Source organism: Equus przewalskii, chromosome 22 (genome assembly GCF_037783145.1).
Source record: "Equus przewalskii isolate Varuska chromosome 22, EquPr2, whole genome shotgun sequence".
Taxonomy (NCBI): Eukaryota; Metazoa; Chordata; class Mammalia; order Perissodactyla; family Equidae; genus Equus; species Equus przewalskii.
In genome coordinates this window covers 13431456-13453235 of record NC_091852.1, presented here as the reverse complement: position 1 = coordinate 13453235, position 21780 = coordinate 13431456, and the positions used below count along the sequence as shown (strand labels likewise).

The following is a 21780-nucleotide window of genomic DNA, read 5'->3' as shown; positions in this document are numbered from 1 at the left end:
TTCCTTCTCCAGTCTGGGAGGAGGGAGTGGAGCAGGGAGAAGAAGAGACTTGAAGTGAGAAATTTTAGACTCGGGCAGAGCTCAAAGAAACACAGTTGATTGAGTTTATGAGTATGTTCTACTGTCCAGAGCTAGGCACATTCCTGTAGGAGCCACGGGCCCCATAGTGGCCTCCTATTCTCAGAGAGCTTCAGAGGCAAATCCTTGGGGTAGAGAGTACAGCAAGTGACTGAGTTTGCTGCTGAAACTTTTCTTCATTTGCTACTTATAGGCACAGGAATAATATTTGAGTGTCTATAAGCAGATGTGGCCTGGGATAGGTTATTAAATGCCAAATGTATTGTGAAAATTTTCAAACGAAAAAATTATCTCCTACAAACAAGTAAATGAAAAATAGCTGTCTTAACCTAAAAATGGGTAAAGCACAAAAACAGTCAATTCACAAAAGAAGAAACACAGATGACAAGAAATATATAAAAAGTTGTTTTACTAGTTTCAAGGAAATGCCAATAAAAACAAAGTTATCTTTTTCTTGTTATCAGAATGGTCAAGATTAGAAAGATCAAAGCCCCATGTTGCGAGCATTGACAAAGATTCTCTTCTTGACCAAACTCTAGCCAGGCTCCTCTGAGCCCTCATCTCAGCTAGGTCTTAACCGTGGCCTGTAAAAACTACAAAGTCTCAATGGAGCCGGCCCCATGGCCGAGTGGCTAAGTTTGCACGCTCTGCTTTGGCGGCCCAGGGTTTCACTGGTTCAGATCCTGGGCACGGACATGGCACTGCTCATCAGGCCATGCTGTGGCAGCACCCCGCATACCACAACTGGAAGGATCCACAGCTAAAAATACACAACTATGTACTGGGGGTCTTTGGGGAGAAAAAGGAAAAATAAAATCTTAAAAAAAAAACTACGAACTCTCAATACACATGATTTGGTCTACTCCCCTGCCCCAACATTAAAAGACTTAAACAAACACTAACACAGTTTCAAACAGTTCCAGACTTCATCCCCAGGATGACCCTAGCCTCTCTTAAAGCGCCTGCCTGAGCAAGCTCGAGGCTGCCAAAAGAATTCACTGTTTGTTGTAGACAACACTTCACTGTTGGCCCCTCAACACCTTTTCTAAAGCATTTACTAAAAAGGGCTCACAATTGTGGATTCTTCCTCTGTCCCTTTGAGATGTATATGTATCTCTTACAACTTAAGAATGTCTTTCTCAAGGACCTGAAAGCCATTCCCTTAAAAAATAATCATCAAGAACGATAAGGCCTCTTTTTCCCAGTCTCTGGGAAGATAGGATGCTAACTTCAAGGCTAACTTCAGTAACTGCCAGCTAACAGACACAACTGGCTTATTAGCGCCTACACTGATGCACTCGTCATAATTTTTCATTTCCCTGATCCTACTGAGGCCCTGCTCACCCCACTCCGTCCTCCCTCTGCTGCCTTTGAAAGACCCAGCCACCTCTGTACAAATTGAAGTTGAGTTCGGTACACGTTGAACTGCCCTTTCCTGTTGCAATAGTATATTACTGATTAAAATCGGTCCTTATCACTTTAACTAGTGTCTTGCTTTGTTTATCTTTGACAGCAAGGGGAAAAATGTATAGTCTCACCCACTTAATAATAGTCTAAATTGATACAATTATTCCTTAGGTGATTTAGCAATATTTGTCTTCAATGTAAAAATTCTTCAACCCAGGTGTTCTACTTCTAGGAAATTATCTGAAAGATTTTTGGACATGGAGAGATTGGTTTTCTATCTTCTTCTTTCTGCTATTCTGTATTTTTGAATTTTTAGAAAATGATCATGAATTACTTCTAAAGATGGTGAAGAACCAATATGAAACTATACAAAATGTGTTCATTCTGTTTATAAGAAAATGATGGATAAACTAGCATGAACTTTTGGATATTGTTTTTCTGGTGAGAAAGTAATTTCAAAGATAAAATGTGCAAATACCTGTCGGGGACTGGAACTGGCCACCCCAAGATATGTCTCTTTGGTGTGAGGATTATTTGGGGCTGGTTACTTTTAAAAAACTGCAGACAGGATAGAAACTCTCAAAAGTAGAATTTACTTAAGCTTTGTTTTTTAAAAGATTTTATTTTTCCTTTTTCTCCCAAAGCCCCCCTGGTACATGGCTGTATATTTTCAGTTGTGGGCCCTTCTAATTGTGGCATGTGGGATGCTGCCTCAACGTGACCTGATGAATGGTGCCATGTCTGTGCCCAGGATCCAAACTGGCGAAACCCTGGGCCACTGAAGGGGAGTGCGAGAACTTAACCACTCGGCCACAGGGCCAGCCCCTTACCCTTTGTTAAGAGACATTTACATTTGTAAAGGAAATCTCCCTCTGTAAAGTGTCTCCCCCTCTGTATCAAGAAGAAGGGGGATGACCTTATCTCTAGAAACTCTTATCAATGCAGAAGGCAAGGACTTAAATCTGCATAATAATCTTACTGTATTTACTGTACTTTGGTAACCTCCCCCAACATCCTCCTTTGTCTTTAGCTGAAGATGATATTTAAGGTGGTGGCTTCAGCCATTTTGGTGAGTTGCTCAGTTTCCCTGAGCCTCTCCCATGTATACATGTTATAAAGCTTTGTTTAATCTTCTCCTGTTATTCTGTGTCATGCGAATTTAATTCGTTCTCCAGCCAGAAGGACCCAGAGTGGGTAGAGGAAATGTCTTGCTCCCCTACATCCCCTCTACATTGGAAGTCATCGGAAATTCCTTCTCTATTGAGTTATACAAACAGGAAAGCTTTGCATGAGTCTCAATGGCTTGTGTTAGTGTCATCCAGTGTTTACAGCAGCTGTCTGGGCCCTCTCTGCAGTCCTCCCCATCTGGGTAGTTACATACAGTTACATAATTGTTTAAAGTAATCTTGAAAACTAAACCTAGCCTGCAAGGGGCTTCGGGGGGGGTGTGGGGGGGAGGAAGGTGGGGGTGGTGTGGTGGGGGCAAAATGGTCTATCCTGCTTTGTCTTCTATGAGCAGAGATGGCCAGCCCTGGGGCAATCTTTCTCAGGGCCTTCTGCACCCACATCCCCTCACTGAAGCCCTGCTTAGACTTCAAGGCCAACTTCGATGTCCTAACTAGAAATCCATTGGTCTTGCCCAGCATTTACTTCCACTTCTTTTTGGAAATGGCAACTTTCCTTTGGAGAACCACATCTCCTCCCCCTCAGTCACTGTGGTTTGGTTTGATTCCACCCTCTCTCTCCAAGAGTAAGCATATGACCCAGGCCCAACTAAATCTGCATAATCCATCGCTCCAGCTATAGTGGTTGATTCAGAGATAGTCAAGCAACCAAGTCAGTCCAATAAAAGGCAGCCCCAGATCTTTTGCTGGAACAAATGGGAAGGAGATACGCCCTTTCCAATAGGTTGCTCAGTAGGTTAGCTCTATGCCTGGAGCCGCTGAGAGCCATAATAACCTACCACAGGGAGATACTTCAGAATGAAGCTAACCACAGAGGTGGGTACAAGCCAAGAAATGAAGAGAAACCAAATCTTGATGATAGGTTTATTATTAAAATGAGCAAAATTTTCATTTGACTTAATTTGACTTTGAGTTGCATTTCTATCACTTATGTCTCAAAGGATCTTGACTAATACATGTCCCCTCCTATGACATTTTCCATGATCTCTTAATCTTGCAACAGCTTTTCTTGCTCTGACCCCAGTAGCACCCCTGATCTTCTCTTTGATGCCTACTTTATTCTGCCGAGAGCTCCAGTTATTCATGTATCCCGCATCTCCTGCCTCCCACAGGATTGCAGGACGACAGCCACGGAGACTGTTACTCATTTTTGTAGCCCAAGAACCTAGTCTTGTGACTTGAACTTAGCGTATGTTCAACAAATTGAATAACTGGTTTAACTGAATAACTATAGTGAAGGAACGAGGGTCAGGAAGTAAATATTCAAGACTATTTCTACTAATATGGCAACCAAGAGTTCTAACACACATGATTTAGAACTTTTCCACAAGTGCGGATCGTTAAAGTTATGCCAGTCTCATCCCTATTTTATGTGCCCATACGTTAATTTATATAAGGACTTTGGTGCCTTGCTCCTTGGCTGCAGAGGGTAGAGAAGGCTGAGAACACAGCACCAGTTTATCTGGAGCCTGAAAGATTTAAATACCAAAAGATAGAACAGGGGCTGCCCCAGTGGTGCAGCAATTAAGTGAGCACGTTCCACTTCCACAGCCCAGGGTTCACGGGTTAGTATCCCAGGTGCGGACATGGCGCCACTTGGCAAGCCATGCTGTGGTAGGCATCCCACATATAAAGTGGAGGAAAATGGGCACGGATGTTAGCTCAGGGCCAGTCTTCCTCAGCAAAAAGAGGAGGATTGGCAGCAGATGTTAGCTCAGCGCTAATCTTCCTTAAAAAAAGAAATTAAAAAAAAGAATAAACTAAGGCTTGACGAAGTTAAATAACCAGCTCAAACTAATACAGTAGAACCAGGATTTAAATCCCAGTGTGTATGATTTCGATAACAACGGGGTAGTGAAGAATAGTCTCATCATGTCCAAGAAGGGAGAGAATTTAATTTTTTCCCCCAGGGATCGGATCAGGCACAGAGACTGAATGAGGAGGTGATGGTGGGAGTTGGGAGGTTGGGACTGAAACGAGGACTTGAATAATCTGAAGAGATGTGCTGGTTGAAGTCATAGGGAAATGGCAGGAAAAGAAAAACATTGAGAAGCTCCATCACTTATAGGTGAGAAGAGAGAGAACAACTCAAAGAGGGATTTGCAGAAGGCTTGAGGGGGACGGTAGGCCAACTTCTACGATGGCATTCATTAATCCCCAACCCCCCAGCGTTCACACCCTTCTGTAATCCTCTCTCCTTGAGTGTGGACTGGATGTCGTGACTTACTTTTTTTGTTTTTAAGATTTTATTTTTCCTTTTTCTCCCCAAAGCCCCCTGGCACATAATTGCGTATTTTTAGTTGTGGGTCCTTCTAGTTGTGCTATGTGGGATGCTGCCTCAGTGTGGCTTGGTGAGTGGTGCCATGTCTGCACCCAGGATTCCAGCCAGCAAAACCCTGGGCCGCTGAAGCAAAGCCTGTGAACTTAACCACTCGGCCACGGGGCTGGCCCCCCTAGTGACTTACTTCTAACCAACAGAATACAGCAAAAGTGACAGGATGTCACTTCTGTGATTAGGTTACAAAAAATGGTAACTTCTGTCTTGCTAGCAGACTCTTTCTTGTTGGTTTCAATGAAATAAGCTGCCATGGTGGAGGGGCCCATGAGTCCCAAAACTAAGGGTGGCCTCCAGTTAACAGTCATCAAGGAATGAGGCCCTCAGTCCAACAACCTTTGAGAAACTGAATCCTGCCAACAAACACATGTATGAACTTGGAAACAGATGGCCAGTGAATCTTTTTTTTTTTCTTTTTTTGAGGAAGATTAGCCCTGAGCTAACATCTGCTGCCAATCCTCCTCTTTTTGCTGAGGAAGACTGGCTCTGAGCCAACATCCATGCCCATCTTCCTCTACTTTATACATGGGATGCCTGCCATAGCATGGCTTGATGAGTGGTGCCGTGTCCACACTGGGGATCTGAACCAGTGAACCCTGGGCTGCAGAAGTGGAATGTGCAAACTTAACTGCCGCTCCACCAGGCTGGCCCCTCAGTTGAACCTTGTTCGAGTCTTGTGAGAGAGCCTGGGCCAACGCTGTGATTGTAGCTGGCGAGAGACCTTGTGAAGTGGAAGATTCAGCTAAGATGGACCTGGATTTCTAACCCACAGAAACTGAGATCATAAATGTGCCTTGTTTTAGATCACTGAGTTTTGGGATACAGTCGATCTTCATTATTCAAAGGATTGCACACTTGCAAATTCGCCTACCCACTAAAATTTATTTGTAATCCCCAAATCAATACTCACAGCACTTTCACGGTCATTTATGGACATGCATAGAGTGGCAAAAAATTTGAGTTGCCTGGTGTTGGATGCTCCCAGCTGAGGCTGAACAAGGCAAGATGCTGCCTTCTTGTTTCAGCTCTGTAAACAAGTGTCCTTTTCATTACTTAATGCCACATTTTTTACATTTTTGTGATATTTGTTGGTGGTTTCACTGTTGGTGGGCGCCAAGGGGCCAGCCCAGTGGCGCAGCGGTTAAGTTCACACGTTCCACTTTGGTGGCCCGGGGTTCGCCAGTTCAGACCTGGGTGTGGACATGGCACTGCTTGGCAAGCCATGCTGTGGTAGGTGTCCCACATAGTAAGTAGAGGAAGATGGGAATGGATGTTAGCTCAGGGTCAGTCTTCCTCAGAAAAAAGAAGAAGATTGGCAGCAGATGTTAACTCAGGGCTAATCTTCCTTAAAAAAACAAAACGGTCCCCAAGCATAGAGCTGAAGTGCTGTTTAGTGTTCCTAAGCCCAAGAAGGCTGTGACGTGCCTAATGGAGAAAATTTCTGTATTAGGTAAACTTCATTCAGGCATGAGTTATACTCAGGCTGTTGGCTGTGAATTCAATGTTAATGAACCAACAATATATGAAATCAAGTGTATTTAAACAGAAACACATATAAAACAAAGTTGTGTATTGATCAGTTGATGAAAATGTTGTGACCAGAGGCTTTGCAGGAACCTAATCCTGTATTTCCCCTAGGAGCAACAGTTCCGTACGAGCTAATTCAGTGTAATCGGTGACTTTATCGGACATAATCACCTCGAATAATGAGACTTGACTGTAGTTTGTTATGTAGCAACAGATAACGAGCACAAGGGGAAAACAGCATAATTCAGTTCACCAGTCTAACCAGGAGGACTTTCACGAGGAGGGCACGATGCAGTGTCAAGAGTGCAGGTCTCCCACCAGGGGTGAGGCTAGAGGCATACTGGATGGCAGCTATTGGTGTTCACCATCTAACATTCATTAAAATGTTGAAATCATTTACATGTTGAAAGAAATAACTTTGCCTGGCTACAGAGAGTAATTTTGGATGGATGTGAGTGAAACTCTCTGGGAAAATTAACTTCATGACAATCTCCTCACTCTCTAAGGCGCACAGCTGTGTGAGGATTGATGCGTCAAAGGCACCAGCTTAATTAAAAGCTCTGTGACAGCAGGGTGACGCAGCCTAGGGCAACCTTCTGGCAGCAGCAGCACACCGATGCTGCCAACGTAGGGAAATGGGACAACCACAGGAGAAGCCGTGGAAGGAAACAGCCCCTTAGGGACCACGAGGACCTTAACACAGCTTTTCTCTGACCGATGGCTGAAAGTTCAAGGTATCTCCATTTTATTGACTTTTAACTTTAGCCTGTAAAATGTTCTTTTCTACTTTTTTATTTAGACTCTCAGCTTCATCCTGGATCCCCACTCGCTCTCATGAGTGGGCTAAGTCCTTAAATATGCATGGATTTTGTATACTATGTAGCATTGCTTTGGGTGTGTGCATAGGTTTAGAATTTACATAAATGGCACTCTGCTATAAATAGAGTTCTTTCTTACTTTTTCCACTGCACCCTATGATTTAAGTTTTGCTCTATGAACGTGTAATTTGTAGCTTCTAACAGCAGCGTAATATACCATGTTTTGGTGTGCATCCACCACATTTTACCCATCCTTGCCCCTTGTGCTGTATGCTTAGCGTGTCTCCAATTCTTACCACCCCAGTTAGGTAAAGGGAGCAGAATGAAGACAACAGTCCACGTTGGAGTGTCATGCTGTTCATTTGCCTGTAATTACTTCTCAGTCTTTTCCTGTCCTTCTTCCCTTCACTGGGGAGAGTACAACGTCCACCAGAACTCATTCCTAGATCATGAGAAAGTGCAATGTCTCACTTTTTGCAGAGCAACTTCTCATCTGGTTACTCTGACAACTTTCCGAGAGGCAGAGGTACAGATTTGTTTACTGGGCTTAGAGAAAAAAAGCAAAGAGAGCACAGTGGTAATTTTCAGTTCTGATTTTGCCTGAAGTTTGTAAAAGTGAAAAAAACCCAATGATTAAAATGCTACTTAATTTAAAAATAAATACAGGCCATGAAAAGGTGAGGGGCAGAGAAAGGAGAAGTTGACAAAATCAAGTAACTACGAATCATGGAGATGCTTCCAAAGCGAGCAGCTGCTGACCCAGAGGGAAAACAGCACATTTTGAAAGCTTAGGTCCCTGAGGCTTGAGAGGTAAAAATGAAAAGGGAATAAAGTTGAGGTGATAAGAAAGCCAAAACTGATACTGTCCTCAAGCCAGACTGATACCCAGATAAGATTGCAGCAAAGTGGAGCTAGAGAAAGATTCTTGCTGACTCAAAGAAAGAAAGACACAATGAGTGGAATTAATTTTTATTTCTGAATTATACATAGAGGCTATACATATATATATATATATATACACACACACATACATATATATATATATATATATATAGCATTGTTACATATTTTTATATTATGAATCCACACTATTTAGGGAGAATTTTATTTATCTATTTACCAAAACAAAGTCTAATAGATACTTTATTCTGAGCAGTCCAATACATGGTAGAAAATCCTTTAAATATATAAAAGATTAATTTGTGCACATCTAATTGTTTCTAAGGGAGCAAACTACTGAGGCATTGTGATATATGAGCGTTACGAACATAGTACCACAACTGAACACTTAAAATGAGTTCTTAATAACACAAAGGCTTGCGTAGTGCCTTCCTCACGCGCCTCGGAGTACGTCTTAGAAGAGAACCCCATAAAAGAGTGTATGGCTTCAACAGGAACTTTAGAGCTTTCTTTCACACCCGGCTATTGCTCTTAAATACACTTTCCCACTCCTTGATAGTATCTTCTGTGCAGATTTCTGTTCTTTCTCTTAATCAAGGAACTATGTAAAGAGCAGTTGCCACTTTGGGAAAACAATACTTTTGCCACAATGACCCCTTGGTTCCCTTAACTACAAATCTACAGGAAAAGTGCAAAACAGTTCCCAGAAGTCAGGAGCACAGCAAGAATGCTCAGAATGCAGGAGCTGGATAGCTAATGATGTGAATGTTTACCTCTGTCTACCTATCTGCTTAGGGATTATTTTTGCAGGATTCTTCTAGGATTCTATTTACTTGGATTGAGTTTACACAATGGCTTTTCTCTAGCACGTGCAATTAAATTAATCTTTTTAAGATAACAAAATAGCAGATGCCTAACTATCAGCTCAGTGAACAGCCCAAACAAAATCATCTACTGGAAAAGGTTCTCGTAATTTCCATGTAGGAAGATGAAGTTTCAGACAGAATACCACCTGAGTAGTCTTCCATGGACAGACTGGACAAGCTCAAAGAGAACGCGAATGGTGAGACTGTTGTCGTGTCTGAGTGACTAGAACAAGAGCCGTCCACCAACAGCTCTATATCCTCAGGCTGGCACCACTAAGCTGAACACTGGATTCTTCATTACTTCTTGTGGCCTAAGAGACCACATAACTCATCTTCCAAAATGGGACACAACTGAGTGAAAGGGAGCACTATTAATAATTATGCCAGGGCAACAGTGGGAAATGGGTGAATGACACTGTACTTCTGGCGACACTAAGTTCTGGGAGAGGCATCATTTGCGCTTCCAAAGGTGGAGCTGGGCTGTGAGAGAGGGCGTGCTCTAGGGTTTTCTATCAGACAAGCCAGATATCACAAGGGAGGAGACCAAAAAGAACAATTGAACAGGATACCAAGTTGAAAGGGACCAAGAGGGGAACATAGGTAGCTATGGCTTACGGAGGAAAGAGCTGACCTGTATGTCTGTGAGCATGTCTGGAAGGTGGGTGGGAGACGGACATGAAGCAAACGAGGTCAGTGAAATTCAGTCACGTGTGCAAAGACATCTACTTCAAAGCATTTCAAGGCTAATGATACCCAGGGCTCAAAGCGTTCCGGACAGCTCTCCTGGATGTCATTACCACCCTGAGAGTATGGTGGAACCCTGTTCTCCACGACATTTTTATTTTTGCTATCTTATTTGTAATAGGTGATACTGGAAACTAGGACTGGTGGCCAGTGCAAGGTCAGCACCTCAGCAACACCTGTAAACAGTCAAAGAGGAGCTTCTAAGAAGGCCCCGCTTTGGGGCCTGAGCCCCAAAACACAGCCTGAGCCATGCATTTGTGGCTAGGACTCCTTGTCTTTCCCAGCAGGCCATGCAGTTGACTGATGGTGGATGTCAACATTTTCTTTTTTATGAATAAATTAGTTTGCAGCCTTACTTGTCCATTCCGTTAGAGAAACTAATATCCACACACAAACAGGGGCGGGGGAGGATGGACATATTAGAGTAGGGCTCAGCAAACTTTTTCTGTAAAGATAGGCAATGTTTTAGGCTTTCTGGGCCGCGTGGTTTGTCTCAGCTACTCAGCCCTGCAGTCGTAGTGCAAAAGCAACCAGGGAAAGTTTGTAAAGAAATCTGCGTTTCAATAAAACACAATATAACTTTATTTGTGGAAACTGAAATTTGAATAATTTCCATGTGTCATGGAGTATTTTCAAACTTTTTTTTTCAACTCAAAGTGTGGAAACTATTCTTAACTTGCGGGCCACAGGAAAACAGGTGGTATGCTAGATTTGGCTATAGTTTGCCGATCCCACTGCTAGAAGCCCACAGATTCGAAATCACATTGGTATTTTAAAGGGATATGAAGATTATGAAGGAATATTTTGTAAATGATAATATATAATCATTCAATTTAAAACTGTGATCAGATTAGAATGTTTTAAAGCAGATTCCTTTTTATAATACATGTGAGAGAGCCATTCAGATAACTGAATGTTACCCAATAATGAATTTCTAAGTGCGCCACCTTACACTTGAGTCCTTAGCCTGTAAAGCATAACATCTTGCCCTAAGTTTACGGCCTGAAGCACAGACAGCTATCAAAAATGCAAACATTGATCCTCAAGTTTCTCAAGGTGGAGGTCTTCGACATTCATTGGAAAAACAATTTTTTAAAAGACCAATTCACTGAAAACATGATGCCCAATTTGATAGTTAAAATAAAGCTGATGTGAATTACAAAGCCTGACTTCCCTTTGAGAAGTTAGACGATTCACGTGGACAAGGACCAAGTGGGCACTCACTTGATGTTGGTTTCACGCACGTGTCTGGTTTACTGGTTTACGGCTGTGTTAAGCAAGCTTAGAATTTTAAAGGTGGAGTTACATGGGGACATCTCTCCCAGGGAGAGTTGAGCCCTGTGTACTTTAAACCTAAAACGATCACCAAGGAGAAATCCAGCTAATCTATGGAAACAAATCCACTCCCAATTAACAGTGGATTGAAGGTATCTCATTGGTGTGTACCAGTCTAAGAGATGAAATACCACTGCACCAAGGGTTAACAAAATATCGAAAGGGAGGGGACTACTTTCCTGCTAAGTTTCAACTAAAATCTTTGAGGCACATAATTGGCAAAATAGGAAAATACACACAATTTCATAAAACATGTTAAGAGCAAACAAATTCTCTTACTGATTTTCCCCTTAGAAATTTAGATTGGCACCAGGTAGTGCAAAGCGGAAAAAAGGACCATCAGCTCTGTCTCTTCCAGGTAGACATGTTTCAACAGAACCACGAAGCAGAAAAGCATCCTCTTCTTCCAGCCACGGCCACCTATGACTTTTCTTTCAGCTTCAGGTCAATACTTTGAAAAAAAGGGAAGAAAAAAGATGAGAAACATGAGAAACTGTAAGAAACATTTAGTAATGACTTGGGGTGGCATGTGTTTGTCTTTTTCCCCAAAGGACTCACTGAAAATAAATCATGCAAGTTTCTTACACCAGGAAAATCTGCTGAAACACAATCCTCCCCTAGTCGCCAAGGCTTTCTCTAAAATATGGAATCGGTTATTTTTACACAACTGTTTCTGGAAGCATTTTACGCCTTTCAAAATGATCTAGAGAAACAAAAGACTCTTGTACAGGCTCATTCGTAAACTAGATCAAGACAAGGAACATGATTGCATTTTGGAAATGAGATCTACCTAGTTTTAGTAAATGACCTTTCCTCGTGGGGCAAATAAATGATCTGCCTGAAATAAGCAACATCTGACAAGTGCTGAATAGTAAGAAAGTGGTAAACAACAATACAGCAATGTCAAAAACAAAACAAAACAAAAACGCAAAACCCCCCCAATATTTTCCAGAGCCAAAGGATTTGCCTGAAAGGGTTTAGCCTACTTTAAGGAGATGGATTCTTATAACCTAAGATAAGCTTGTTTTTAAGAATATCTAGTGGGTTCCCAAATATCTAGGGAATAAGTCTAAAATGTCCTGGGGCCACTTGGGTCTCTCTTCCGTCTCTTAGCAAACATGTCACAACTTCCTGGCACCTCCAGAGAAGAAGAGAACTACAGCCAGTGAACCCTCAGAGTAAGAATTTCAGCCATGAAAAAAAGAAAAACATTTTGTTTGAAAAGGGCAATTTGGGAAGTGCCTGCGGATTTTGCTCAGATCTGCCCTCCGGAGCCAGACGTCTGTGTGTTGCAAAGGTTACGGAGCTCTGCTGGTGGAATCTGCAGCCGCTGAGCAGTTCACTGTAGGAGCTTTGCAAATAAAGCCATTGGTAACCCACCCGGCCTGCCCTTCCAGTTTATAGTAGTAAAGTATCTTTCCTTTGAAATACCCTCAGCAATTCCACCACTTATGAGTTCCGGGGCCTTGGGCAAATTACCTACCTTCTCTACGTTTCCATTTCTGTACTGTAGCATAGAACAATCATCTCCCTCTCAGGCTTGCTAACGATTAAGTCAAAAGTGCTTTCACTTGTATACAGTGAACACACAGTGAACGTTTATTATTAGCAGTAGTAGTAGCAGTAGCTTGGTGTCTTTTTAAAAGAGAAATCATCTTTCTGCTTAATTACTCTCCTTGTAATGGTCTTGTCTCCTTTGGGAGTTTTCAGACCCAGCCATGCTGACTGTCAGGAGAGGCCAGGTCGTCATGGATATTAATCTCTTTTTTATGCCCTCAAGGATCTGACTTGTTTTCTTATCTGCAGTTTTACCACAGAGAGGTCTTTTCTTTTTTGTCCTCTCTGACCTCTAGATCTTTTTCTAATATGCTTTTACAAAACAGGTCCTTCTTGATCTTGTTCTTGCTTCTAAAATGTGCTTCCCAGCTGCAGTTATTTCCAAAAGTCTGCATTAAGTTTGATCTGATGACTGCGATTTTATTCTTTCTCATTCTTTCAACATGGCGTTGGCTCCGTTTCTCTCACAGACCAAGAGAATATTTATTAAACCAAACTTTGGGGCACATTGTCTGAAAAGTGTGAATGTGGGTCAGAATATTTGAAATCATCTCGAAGAGGGTAAAGCACACCATCTCTTCATTTCTCCGTGTAGGGCCCCTCATAAAAATCTGAAAAAACATTTATGCTAGGATGTCTATCTCAAAAGCCTTCACTTTTCATACTGACTTTTTGGTAAAACTTCTAGGGTTTAATTCACCCCTTCAGCTTTTGAGAAACAAAAAGACTGTAACATATTTACGCAGTTTACGGAAGAAGCAAGAGATAGTCAAAAGGTGGATGATTTTTAAATAAATACAGGAAACCACACTGAAGATTAATTTTTTTTAAAATTTTTTTTTTTTTAAAGATTGGCACCTGAGCTAACAACTGTTGCCAATCTTTTTTTTTTTTTTTTCTGCTTTATCTTCCCAACCTCCCCTACATAGTTATATATCTTAGTTGCAGGTCCTTCTTAGTTGTGGGATATGGGACACCACCTCAACGTGGCCTGACGAGCGGTGCCATGTCCGCGCCCAGGATCCGAACCCTGGGCCGCCGCAGTAGAGCACGTGAACTTAACCACTCGGCCACGGAGCTGGCCCCTGAAGATTAATTTTTGAGACAAGTTATCTTGTGGAACCAATGAAACTACTGACAACGCTGCTAACTCAGGTCTCCCCACACAGAACCACATCCCCCTGATCATAGATGCTTCTTGTGTATGTAAAAATATAAAAAGCATGTTGCAAGTTTTAGGACATGAATGAATGAATAAAATCCACATCTAAAAGTGAAGGAGACAAGTTCCCAGGGCTTCTGTTAAAAATAGTATGCTTTCGGGAAAAGATTTAGTTTTAATCAGAATTGAAATATGAAAGTATTCCTCACTTTTGAGCAAAGGGGCTTAGCTTTCTAAAACCAACTTTGCAGTGAGACATAGCAACCTTCTGGTAATTTTACTATATGCCATTTTGACATCCAACACATATTAAGTGAGGCTCCTTACAAAGCGTCTGACAATACTGTTTAACGATGAATAAAAACTCTTGTTTTAGGTAGGAAGATGGGGGAGGTGGGAATAATCTTCCTTTCTCTCTCTTTGAGGAAAATGACAGGCCACTGTCATACTAGCACACATTTCATTTTATTCTTGGCCTGACTGAGCTCCTCGGAAAAGCCTTAGCCCATTTTGCAGTCTCTCTATCCAATACCAGAAGGTATAAAATGCTTCCACACAAAAACCAGAAGGTAAATGAAGCCCCCTATTCTAATACTAAAGAAAGCCAGAAATCCAGGGTTGGAAGTCAGCAGAAAAAATTCTTGGTCAATCTTGCCCCTCATCCCGGATCTCATGCTCCGCTCTGTGCTCCTGACGTGGGTTTAGGGCTTAGGAAAGAGGACCGAAGAAAAGGGAAGCATGGGGAAGAATATGTTCTCAGAAAGGGGGAGTAACTGTAAATTTGTAGCTCCCTCCCTCCCCTACGCCCAGCCCTGGAATGAACCCAGACAAGAAGCAGAGTTTCACACCCTCCCCAATCCAGACAGCCCGATATACAAATGAGGAGGGAAACAGACAAGGCAGAGCAAGGAGTGGGTAAGCCCCGAGATGTAGCAGCAGTGGGCCAATGAGTGACATTCTGTCCACGCAGCTCGTTAACTGCGGGCCCAGGACTCTGCTCTAGGGGGCGCTGTTTTGTTGAAGGAGGGAAGATTTGCAAAATGAATTAAGGTGGACTGAGGGACTCTCATATTCTTGCTTTGTGTGGCAATCCGCTCAGAGCAATTGTTGTCTTCATCTCAAAGACGTGGACTTTTCAGAAAAGTACCTGCATGATTTCAAAGATTCCTAACAGCTTTCTGTTCTTTATGTACTCGTCAGTTGGGCCTTTCTCTCTGGAGTTTTGAACATGAACTTACGTAAACTCTAAGGTCACCATGACAACTGCAGAGCTATAGCAGTGTGATCTTCCAACTTCCCCTTGGACCTCGAGGGAAAGGAGGTCCGAAGGGAACGGAACATGACAGTTCAATCCAATCTTTGCCCCACTTCTGGATTCCTGGGAAGAAGGACAACGTTAAATTCTCTGCAACGCAGACGAGATTAGGAGCCCCTAACTCGATGGCCAGGTTCTCTCTGAGAGCATATTGGTGACCACACTTTATTCTCTGAAGCTGACTTGGCTGATAAGTAACTCTTTTCTCTCAGGCAACCAATTTTGTCCTCTAGTCTTTGGTTAGATCGGAGTTTGTGCATCCATTCCAGCATTAAGACCTCCTCCCTCTGCTTTCAAAACCACTTCGCTCTACACCTACCCTACAGAGGTTCAAATCCCAGTGCTGGGCCATTTTTACAATTGTAAATGTTTGAAGTAGTCAGATCATCTCTCTATGCTATCTTCCCTTATCTGTAAAAGGTACCTCACAAACTTATTCCAAGGATAAAAATCAGATAGTGTGTGTAAAGCTTTTCCCACTGAACCTGGCATGTGGTAAGAACTCAATACGTGTTCGATTTCTGTTTCTCACAGGATGGGCCTAGATGGACTAGATCATTCCTAAAATCCCATCCAGACTCACGTGCCTCTTGGGATTTCAACAAGAATATTTTTTTCTCTCATCTACCAAAATATTAAGGTCAAATGGAAGTCCCAGCTTTTACTAATTAAAATAGATGATGTAATTCAGAAAGCAGAATGGCATTCCTCCTGCCCAAATGTTCTCACATCTGGCTCTCCTATTCGCTTTCTCCTCGTTTTGGGATTGGGAAAGTAGAATGTCAAGTAAAGACTTAGGTTGTCCTTAAGAAATTTAATGGTGGTCATGAATGAGACGGTGTTTTAAGCTGGCACATTGCTCTTTGAGTTTCTGATTTCAGGAATAGAGAACATGAAAGCCGAACATCTAAACAGAGTTTACCCAATCCTCAATATATTTTTTTCTTTCAGAGCCCAGCCATACAAGTAACCACGTAGATGTTATTGATGGTAAATTCTTACTCCTTCTCCATAGAAGACATTTCTGGATCATTGTAAAGGCAGCTAGTTCTGAGTGCAAGGAAAAAAACAGGAAGCAGTGAACATTTTCTCCACTGTTAGCAGTTAGTAAGCAAGACAGATTTGAGCATTTCAAACTGTTTACTGTGGCCCCATTGCTAATGCTGAGCAAATCCACGCCTGAACAGATGAGATTAAGCCATGATTCTTTTACTATCAGTTTTGAAACATAACAATTGCCCATGATCTAGAAACATGAAAGGAAGATTGAAAACTTCAAATGCCTCCAGTGGTGTCTTCTTTCCTTGTCATTTTTTCCTAACTTTTCAATCTAACTTATTCAGGGAATATAACATTGCAAGTTTTTACTTGTAACTCAAATCATATATTTTATACACAAAGGACAGTCCCTCTCAAGCACCTAATTTTATTTACATGTGAACACAGTTAACTTTCTGTCTTCAGAAGAATGAGTATTTTCGAAGACACCAAAACGAAAAATGCCAGTGTCAGCTTTCCTTGTTGTTGTGATTGTTATTACAGAAAAATAACGGGACACTTACGACCCTACAGCTGAGCTGCGTTCAGGTAACACAAATGAACCCCAACATTAACCTAAACTAAATGTGTTCAAAAAGAAAAATGTACCCATATAAAATAATGAAATAAAAGTGGTGTTATGGTGTATGAATGTGTTTACGCTTTCCGTGTAATATGAGCTGCTTTTGATAATCCATGTTGCGGGGATTCCTCTGTTGGCAAATTTCAGATTTGCTTTATATTAATTTCTGATTAATACTTAGTATATTTCAACTTTTACTTTTTCCCCTCTGGTAAATATTTCACTGACACACAAACAGCAAAGGGAGTCTATGATCCTTTTTACATGCGAGAGTTCCCTTTGTGACGTGAATAATTTCACAAGCTTGTGTATCTGTTTGCACATAAGAGGTTCAGTTATTAACGTTTGGCATTTTGCTGAGCAGAGGGCTTTTTCGCCCTCTCTCCCCACCCTTCTTGCTGGTGGTCTGGTATTTTAATGGAGGATAATTGGCAACTCTAGTGAACAAGGACAGTCAGGCAAGTGTTGACAGTGTGCTAGAAAAACCTAGCTAAGCTGGAATGCAATCAACACAGGGCAATCTTCCAAACTTTTTCTGCTTTTTAACTTTGCATAATCCTTCCAAAGAAAACAACAATTTGCAGCCCATTTAATACTGTCACTCCAAAGGCCACAGATGGGTTTTTCACCATCTTCAAAATAGGAATGGCTCTCTAGACACAATTTATCCTTCGAAAGTTTTTTTTTCTTTTCTGTATAGATGTAAAGTTGTAATGAAAAAATAAGGCAGGCTGAGAAAATCACCTGAAAGTCAATCAGAGGTGGTGGTGGTGGTGTGTGTATGTGGGGAGAGATGTTCAAAAACACTAATGGGAATAAAGCAAAACAGGAGACAGGAAGGTTTTGTTCCCTGGCAACGTGTATGTTTGCCTTTGGTCAGAACCAGCCTCCAGCTTTCTTTTTTTTTTTGAGGAAGATTAGCCCTGAGCTAACTACTGCTAATCTTCCCCTTTTTGCTGAGGAAGACTCACCCTGAGCTAACATCCGTGCCCATCTTCCTCTAGTTTATACGTGGGACGCCTACCACAGCATGGCTTTTGCCAAGCGGTGCCACGTCCGCACCTGGGATTCGAACTGGCAAACCTGGGGCAGCCGAGAAGCTGAATGTGTGAACTTAACCGCTGCGCCACCAGGCCGGCCCCCTCCAGCTTTCTGATATAGGTCATGTGGAAAGTCAGGGAGCACCTTGTAACAGAAAGAACCTGGGTTATCTCGCTTCTAGAATCTAACCATAGATCTGCAGGGATCATATTTTCTGAACCAAAATCATCATATACAGTCTGCACGAGGATTTGGGGGCCAGCTCAGGGGCTGAAGGGTAGTTGAGAAGATGTAGTTAGTGTGCTAAAATGGGAGGATTTGGAGGCATTTCAATCATCTGTGGGGTCAACGTAGTAAAACTCTTTCTCCCTACACGTTTTCAAATGTGCAGATGTATTTCAATTCCTCGTACACGTAACGTCCCCATTGAAAGGAGTAGGATCAGTTGGAGGAGAATTCAGATAGGTGGCTTCCTCATTGAATCCAGAGCAAGGGCATAGACTCCTAAGACAAATCAAATTATTTTTATTCAGCCATTTACTTAAGGTGGTGATACTCCAATCATGGCCCTGAGATAGATGGGCAGCATCGGCATCACCGGGAACTTGTTAGAAATACAGATTCTCAGGCTTCCTGCATCAGAACCTTGGACGGGGGAGGCCCAGGATACTGTCTTTTAACAAGGGCTCCAGGTGATTCTGATGCACAGTAAAGTTTGAGAACCACTGTTCCACAGCAATGATCTCAATCTTATGCACATTCATCAATTTATGCAGCAGAAATCTACTGAGCAACTACTATGTACTAGGCATGAGCTTAGTGCCTCCTGTAGAGAGGAGATCAAGACTTCTCAGGACCACCTGAGACCATTTAGTTATGGGGGGTGTGCATGTCTTGGGGCGGGGTAGGGAAGAGAACAAAATGAAGGATTTGAGAGAAAATAAAAAAAGCTACACAACTAAACCAAAAACGATAACTGTTTCACCACAGTAGCTAAGCAGGAAGAGTAGAAATATGGAGGGAAAAAAAGTCTACTGAAGGAGACAAAATTTTATGGTAATAACGAAGAAACATGGCAATATGACTTTATCATGGGTTTGGCTGGAAAATGATTGATGTTCCCTCCCCCCATCTTTTGGCTTGAAAACAGTTCCTTGGTTTCATAAATATGTTATCATCCTAAAAAAAAGAATCTGGAAGAGAAACCCACTGCTGTTTCTCTCTCTGGGGAATCTTGTGACACAGGCAATTTGAGTACAGAGAAACGCTAAAGGGGGACGTTATGCCAACATTCAGTTCCTTGATTCCTAATATCTTTCTCACTTCCACGACTTCTTGTTTGTAACAGTTGAATTAGAGACTAAGAAAATTCCGTTAGAGTAAAAATCTATATAATTTTGAGTATTCTTAGTCTAACTGGGTGTCAGTTATTTGAAAGAAAACTAGAGGATAGGAATATTGTAACAGTAAATTACACTAAAGCTAAACTTTCTAAAGCAAAGCTCTTTCCTTAAATTTTTAACTCCAAAGATCCACACTATAGGCAAATAATTCTATAGATTACATACAATAAAAATGCGCCATAGGGAAAAAATATCTAAATGGATTGTTTTCATCGGGAATTGGTATTTACATCTATGCAAAAAAAAAATTTCACTAATTTAGATCTTATTTATTCAGAATTTGTAGGTCTTTGGACATTGTCCAGGCTTTCTGCTTTTGTGCTATCTATTAAAATGGGAACTGGTTATAAAAATTCACAGTGTAAGCAATATTTGAAATGGAGAACAGCTCAATACAGTAAACATTCCAGATAGCACTTGTCTACATTTAACATATAATGTCAGAAAAAATTATTTATAACTTGGAAATAAGAAAAGGAAATTACAGGATGTTCTTTCAAAGCAGTGCTGAGTTGAATTTCCATGGATGGGCTATTTTGCAACTCTGTAGGGACAGAGGTTAGATTGTAGATTTTGTACATTTTTATTGAGCAGAGATGCAAATCATTTCTGTCCAGTTTAAAAGAAAACCCTGAGGTTAAATTTATCACCCTGTTGGACATTAATCAGTTTTGCATCTAAACCAACAATCTTTTTTTTTTTGAGGAAGATTAGCCCTGAGCTAACTGCTGCCAATCCTCCTCTTTTTTTGCTGAGGAAGACTGGCCCTGAGCTAACATCTGTGCCCATCTTCCTCTACTTTATATGTGGGATGCCTACCACAGCATGGCTTGCCAAGAGGTGCCATGTCTTTACCCGGGATCCGAACCAGCGAACCCTGGGCCACTGAAGCGGAATGTGCGCACTTAACCGCTGCGCCAGCGGGCGGGCCCCAAAACCAACAATCTTATCCTAGCATTCCTTTACAAATTGCCTATAGGTATGTAGCTTCTCAAATGCTCTTTGAACAGGTTTTAATATCTTACCCGTTCCTTCATTAAATAATTAGTTGAATAAAATCATTGGCATGTATTCATTTTATATTTACATTAAAGCTACGATTTTACCTTTTTGAAAATTATATTTTAACAATAGTGAGCAATGGTTTTTTTTCTGTTCATTCAAATAGCTCAGAAGGTGTTAGTTAAGCAATATTTCCAAGTCACTAAATAAGCTGTTTAAAAATATATTTGGAAAGTCATGAAATTGGTTCTACAAAAATATCCCAAATTTCGACTTGCCATCATTTCTCTCCATTAGTATGAATTAGTAAGGTTTTGTTGCTTCAATATATCTAACGATCATCTGGATGTTATATTATATATGGCAGTGACTGTGATGCGTTCTTTTGCCTAAAACTGCATGTACATTAAAAAAAAAAATTAAGCAACAGTAATAAATGTATTCCTCCAGATAACCAAGATCATGGGGGAAAGTAGATTATAGTAGCATAACAGAAATTGCATCTATCATTGGGACAAAGCAAACTTTTAAAGGGCAGCATTATTTATCGGAATGCAAGAATAAAACACGAGGCATGCGGGTTCTCCCAATTCATTCCTGAAATGCAAGCCAACATCACGCCAGCGGCTGAATGAAAACCAAGTCTTACTTAGCTGCTTCGGATGCTTCCCTCAGTTCTTCATCCAGTCTGCATGAGCAAAAATTATCGGCGTAGAAAAGAAACAAAAAAGAAGCGAGCAGAGCGTGAGTCATCCAGCAAAGCAGCGCCAAACGTAAGTGGAGTGTATGTGCTTTTAAAACGGTCCTCTGGAGCACTGACGCATTCCTACCACTAAATATTGTGTCGTTTCCCCCCCCATTCAGTGTTTATGGATGTTTACTTTGCAAATTCCTTCATAAAGGTAGATACAAAAGTTGCAAAGAAATCAGAAACATGCCTGCTGAAGAAAGCTGAAAACATCCACATCAGTCTGTTGAGTACTGTTAGCTTGCAGCCTGGGCCAAGTCAGGGCTGTATCTGGTGTAGCAGGTTACAGGTGCAAATTAGGTTGACCTCAACAGCTTTACACACAGGACAAAGACCAGAAATGGTACACTCAAGGGACTAGTACAATGACCTCTTACTGGGTAGCATGTTGAGGTCACCCACGAGTAAGACACTGGTGGACACACACACAGGTGCCAGCGTGAACTGTGACATCAGGAGACTTTACCTCACACTCCTCTTATAAGATCTCTCTTCATCGTACCTTGCGAGATAAAAAACGAATGCAGTGAGGAAAACGAGCAAACAGATGGAAAAAATGGCAGGTAAATGTTTTAAAGAACTGTCAAAACATGAGAGAAAAAGCCTACCCAAGTTAGAATCAAAATGCCTTTTGGGAGAAATCTTATTTTCGTTAAGTATAATCAGTGATTTCGAATTTATAATAATCCACAGCCAATCCTCATTATTTGCGGATTCTGTGTTTGCGAATTCGCCTA

The 21780-nt window shown here is 41.5% G+C and overlaps 1 protein-coding gene across 12 annotated transcripts in view; it reads right to left on the bottom strand.

Annotated features, from left to right (window-relative positions):
- Positions 1–8302: 8302 nt before the first annotated feature.
- Positions 8303–21780, bottom strand: part of PRUNE2 (prune homolog 2 with BCH domain) — a 242626-nt gene continuing 229148 nt past the window's right edge. For 4 of the 12 annotated variants that reach the window (XM_070590661.1, XM_070590658.1, XM_070590663.1 and 1 more), the window contains 4 exons: positions 21510–21545; positions 20945–20983; positions 16231–16278; positions 8303–11645 (listed from right to left, as the gene is read on the bottom strand). In XM_070590661.1, coding sequence (XP_070446762.1) covers positions 11615–11645; positions 16231–16278; positions 20945–20983; positions 21510–21545 — 154 coding nt within the window. In that variant the 3' untranslated portion in view covers positions 8303–11614. The remainder of the gene's footprint in view (positions 11646–16230; positions 16279–20944; positions 20984–21509; positions 21546–21780) is intronic. The other 8 variants (XR_011531762.1, XM_070590659.1, XM_070590667.1 and 5 more) reach the window with 4 other exon arrangements.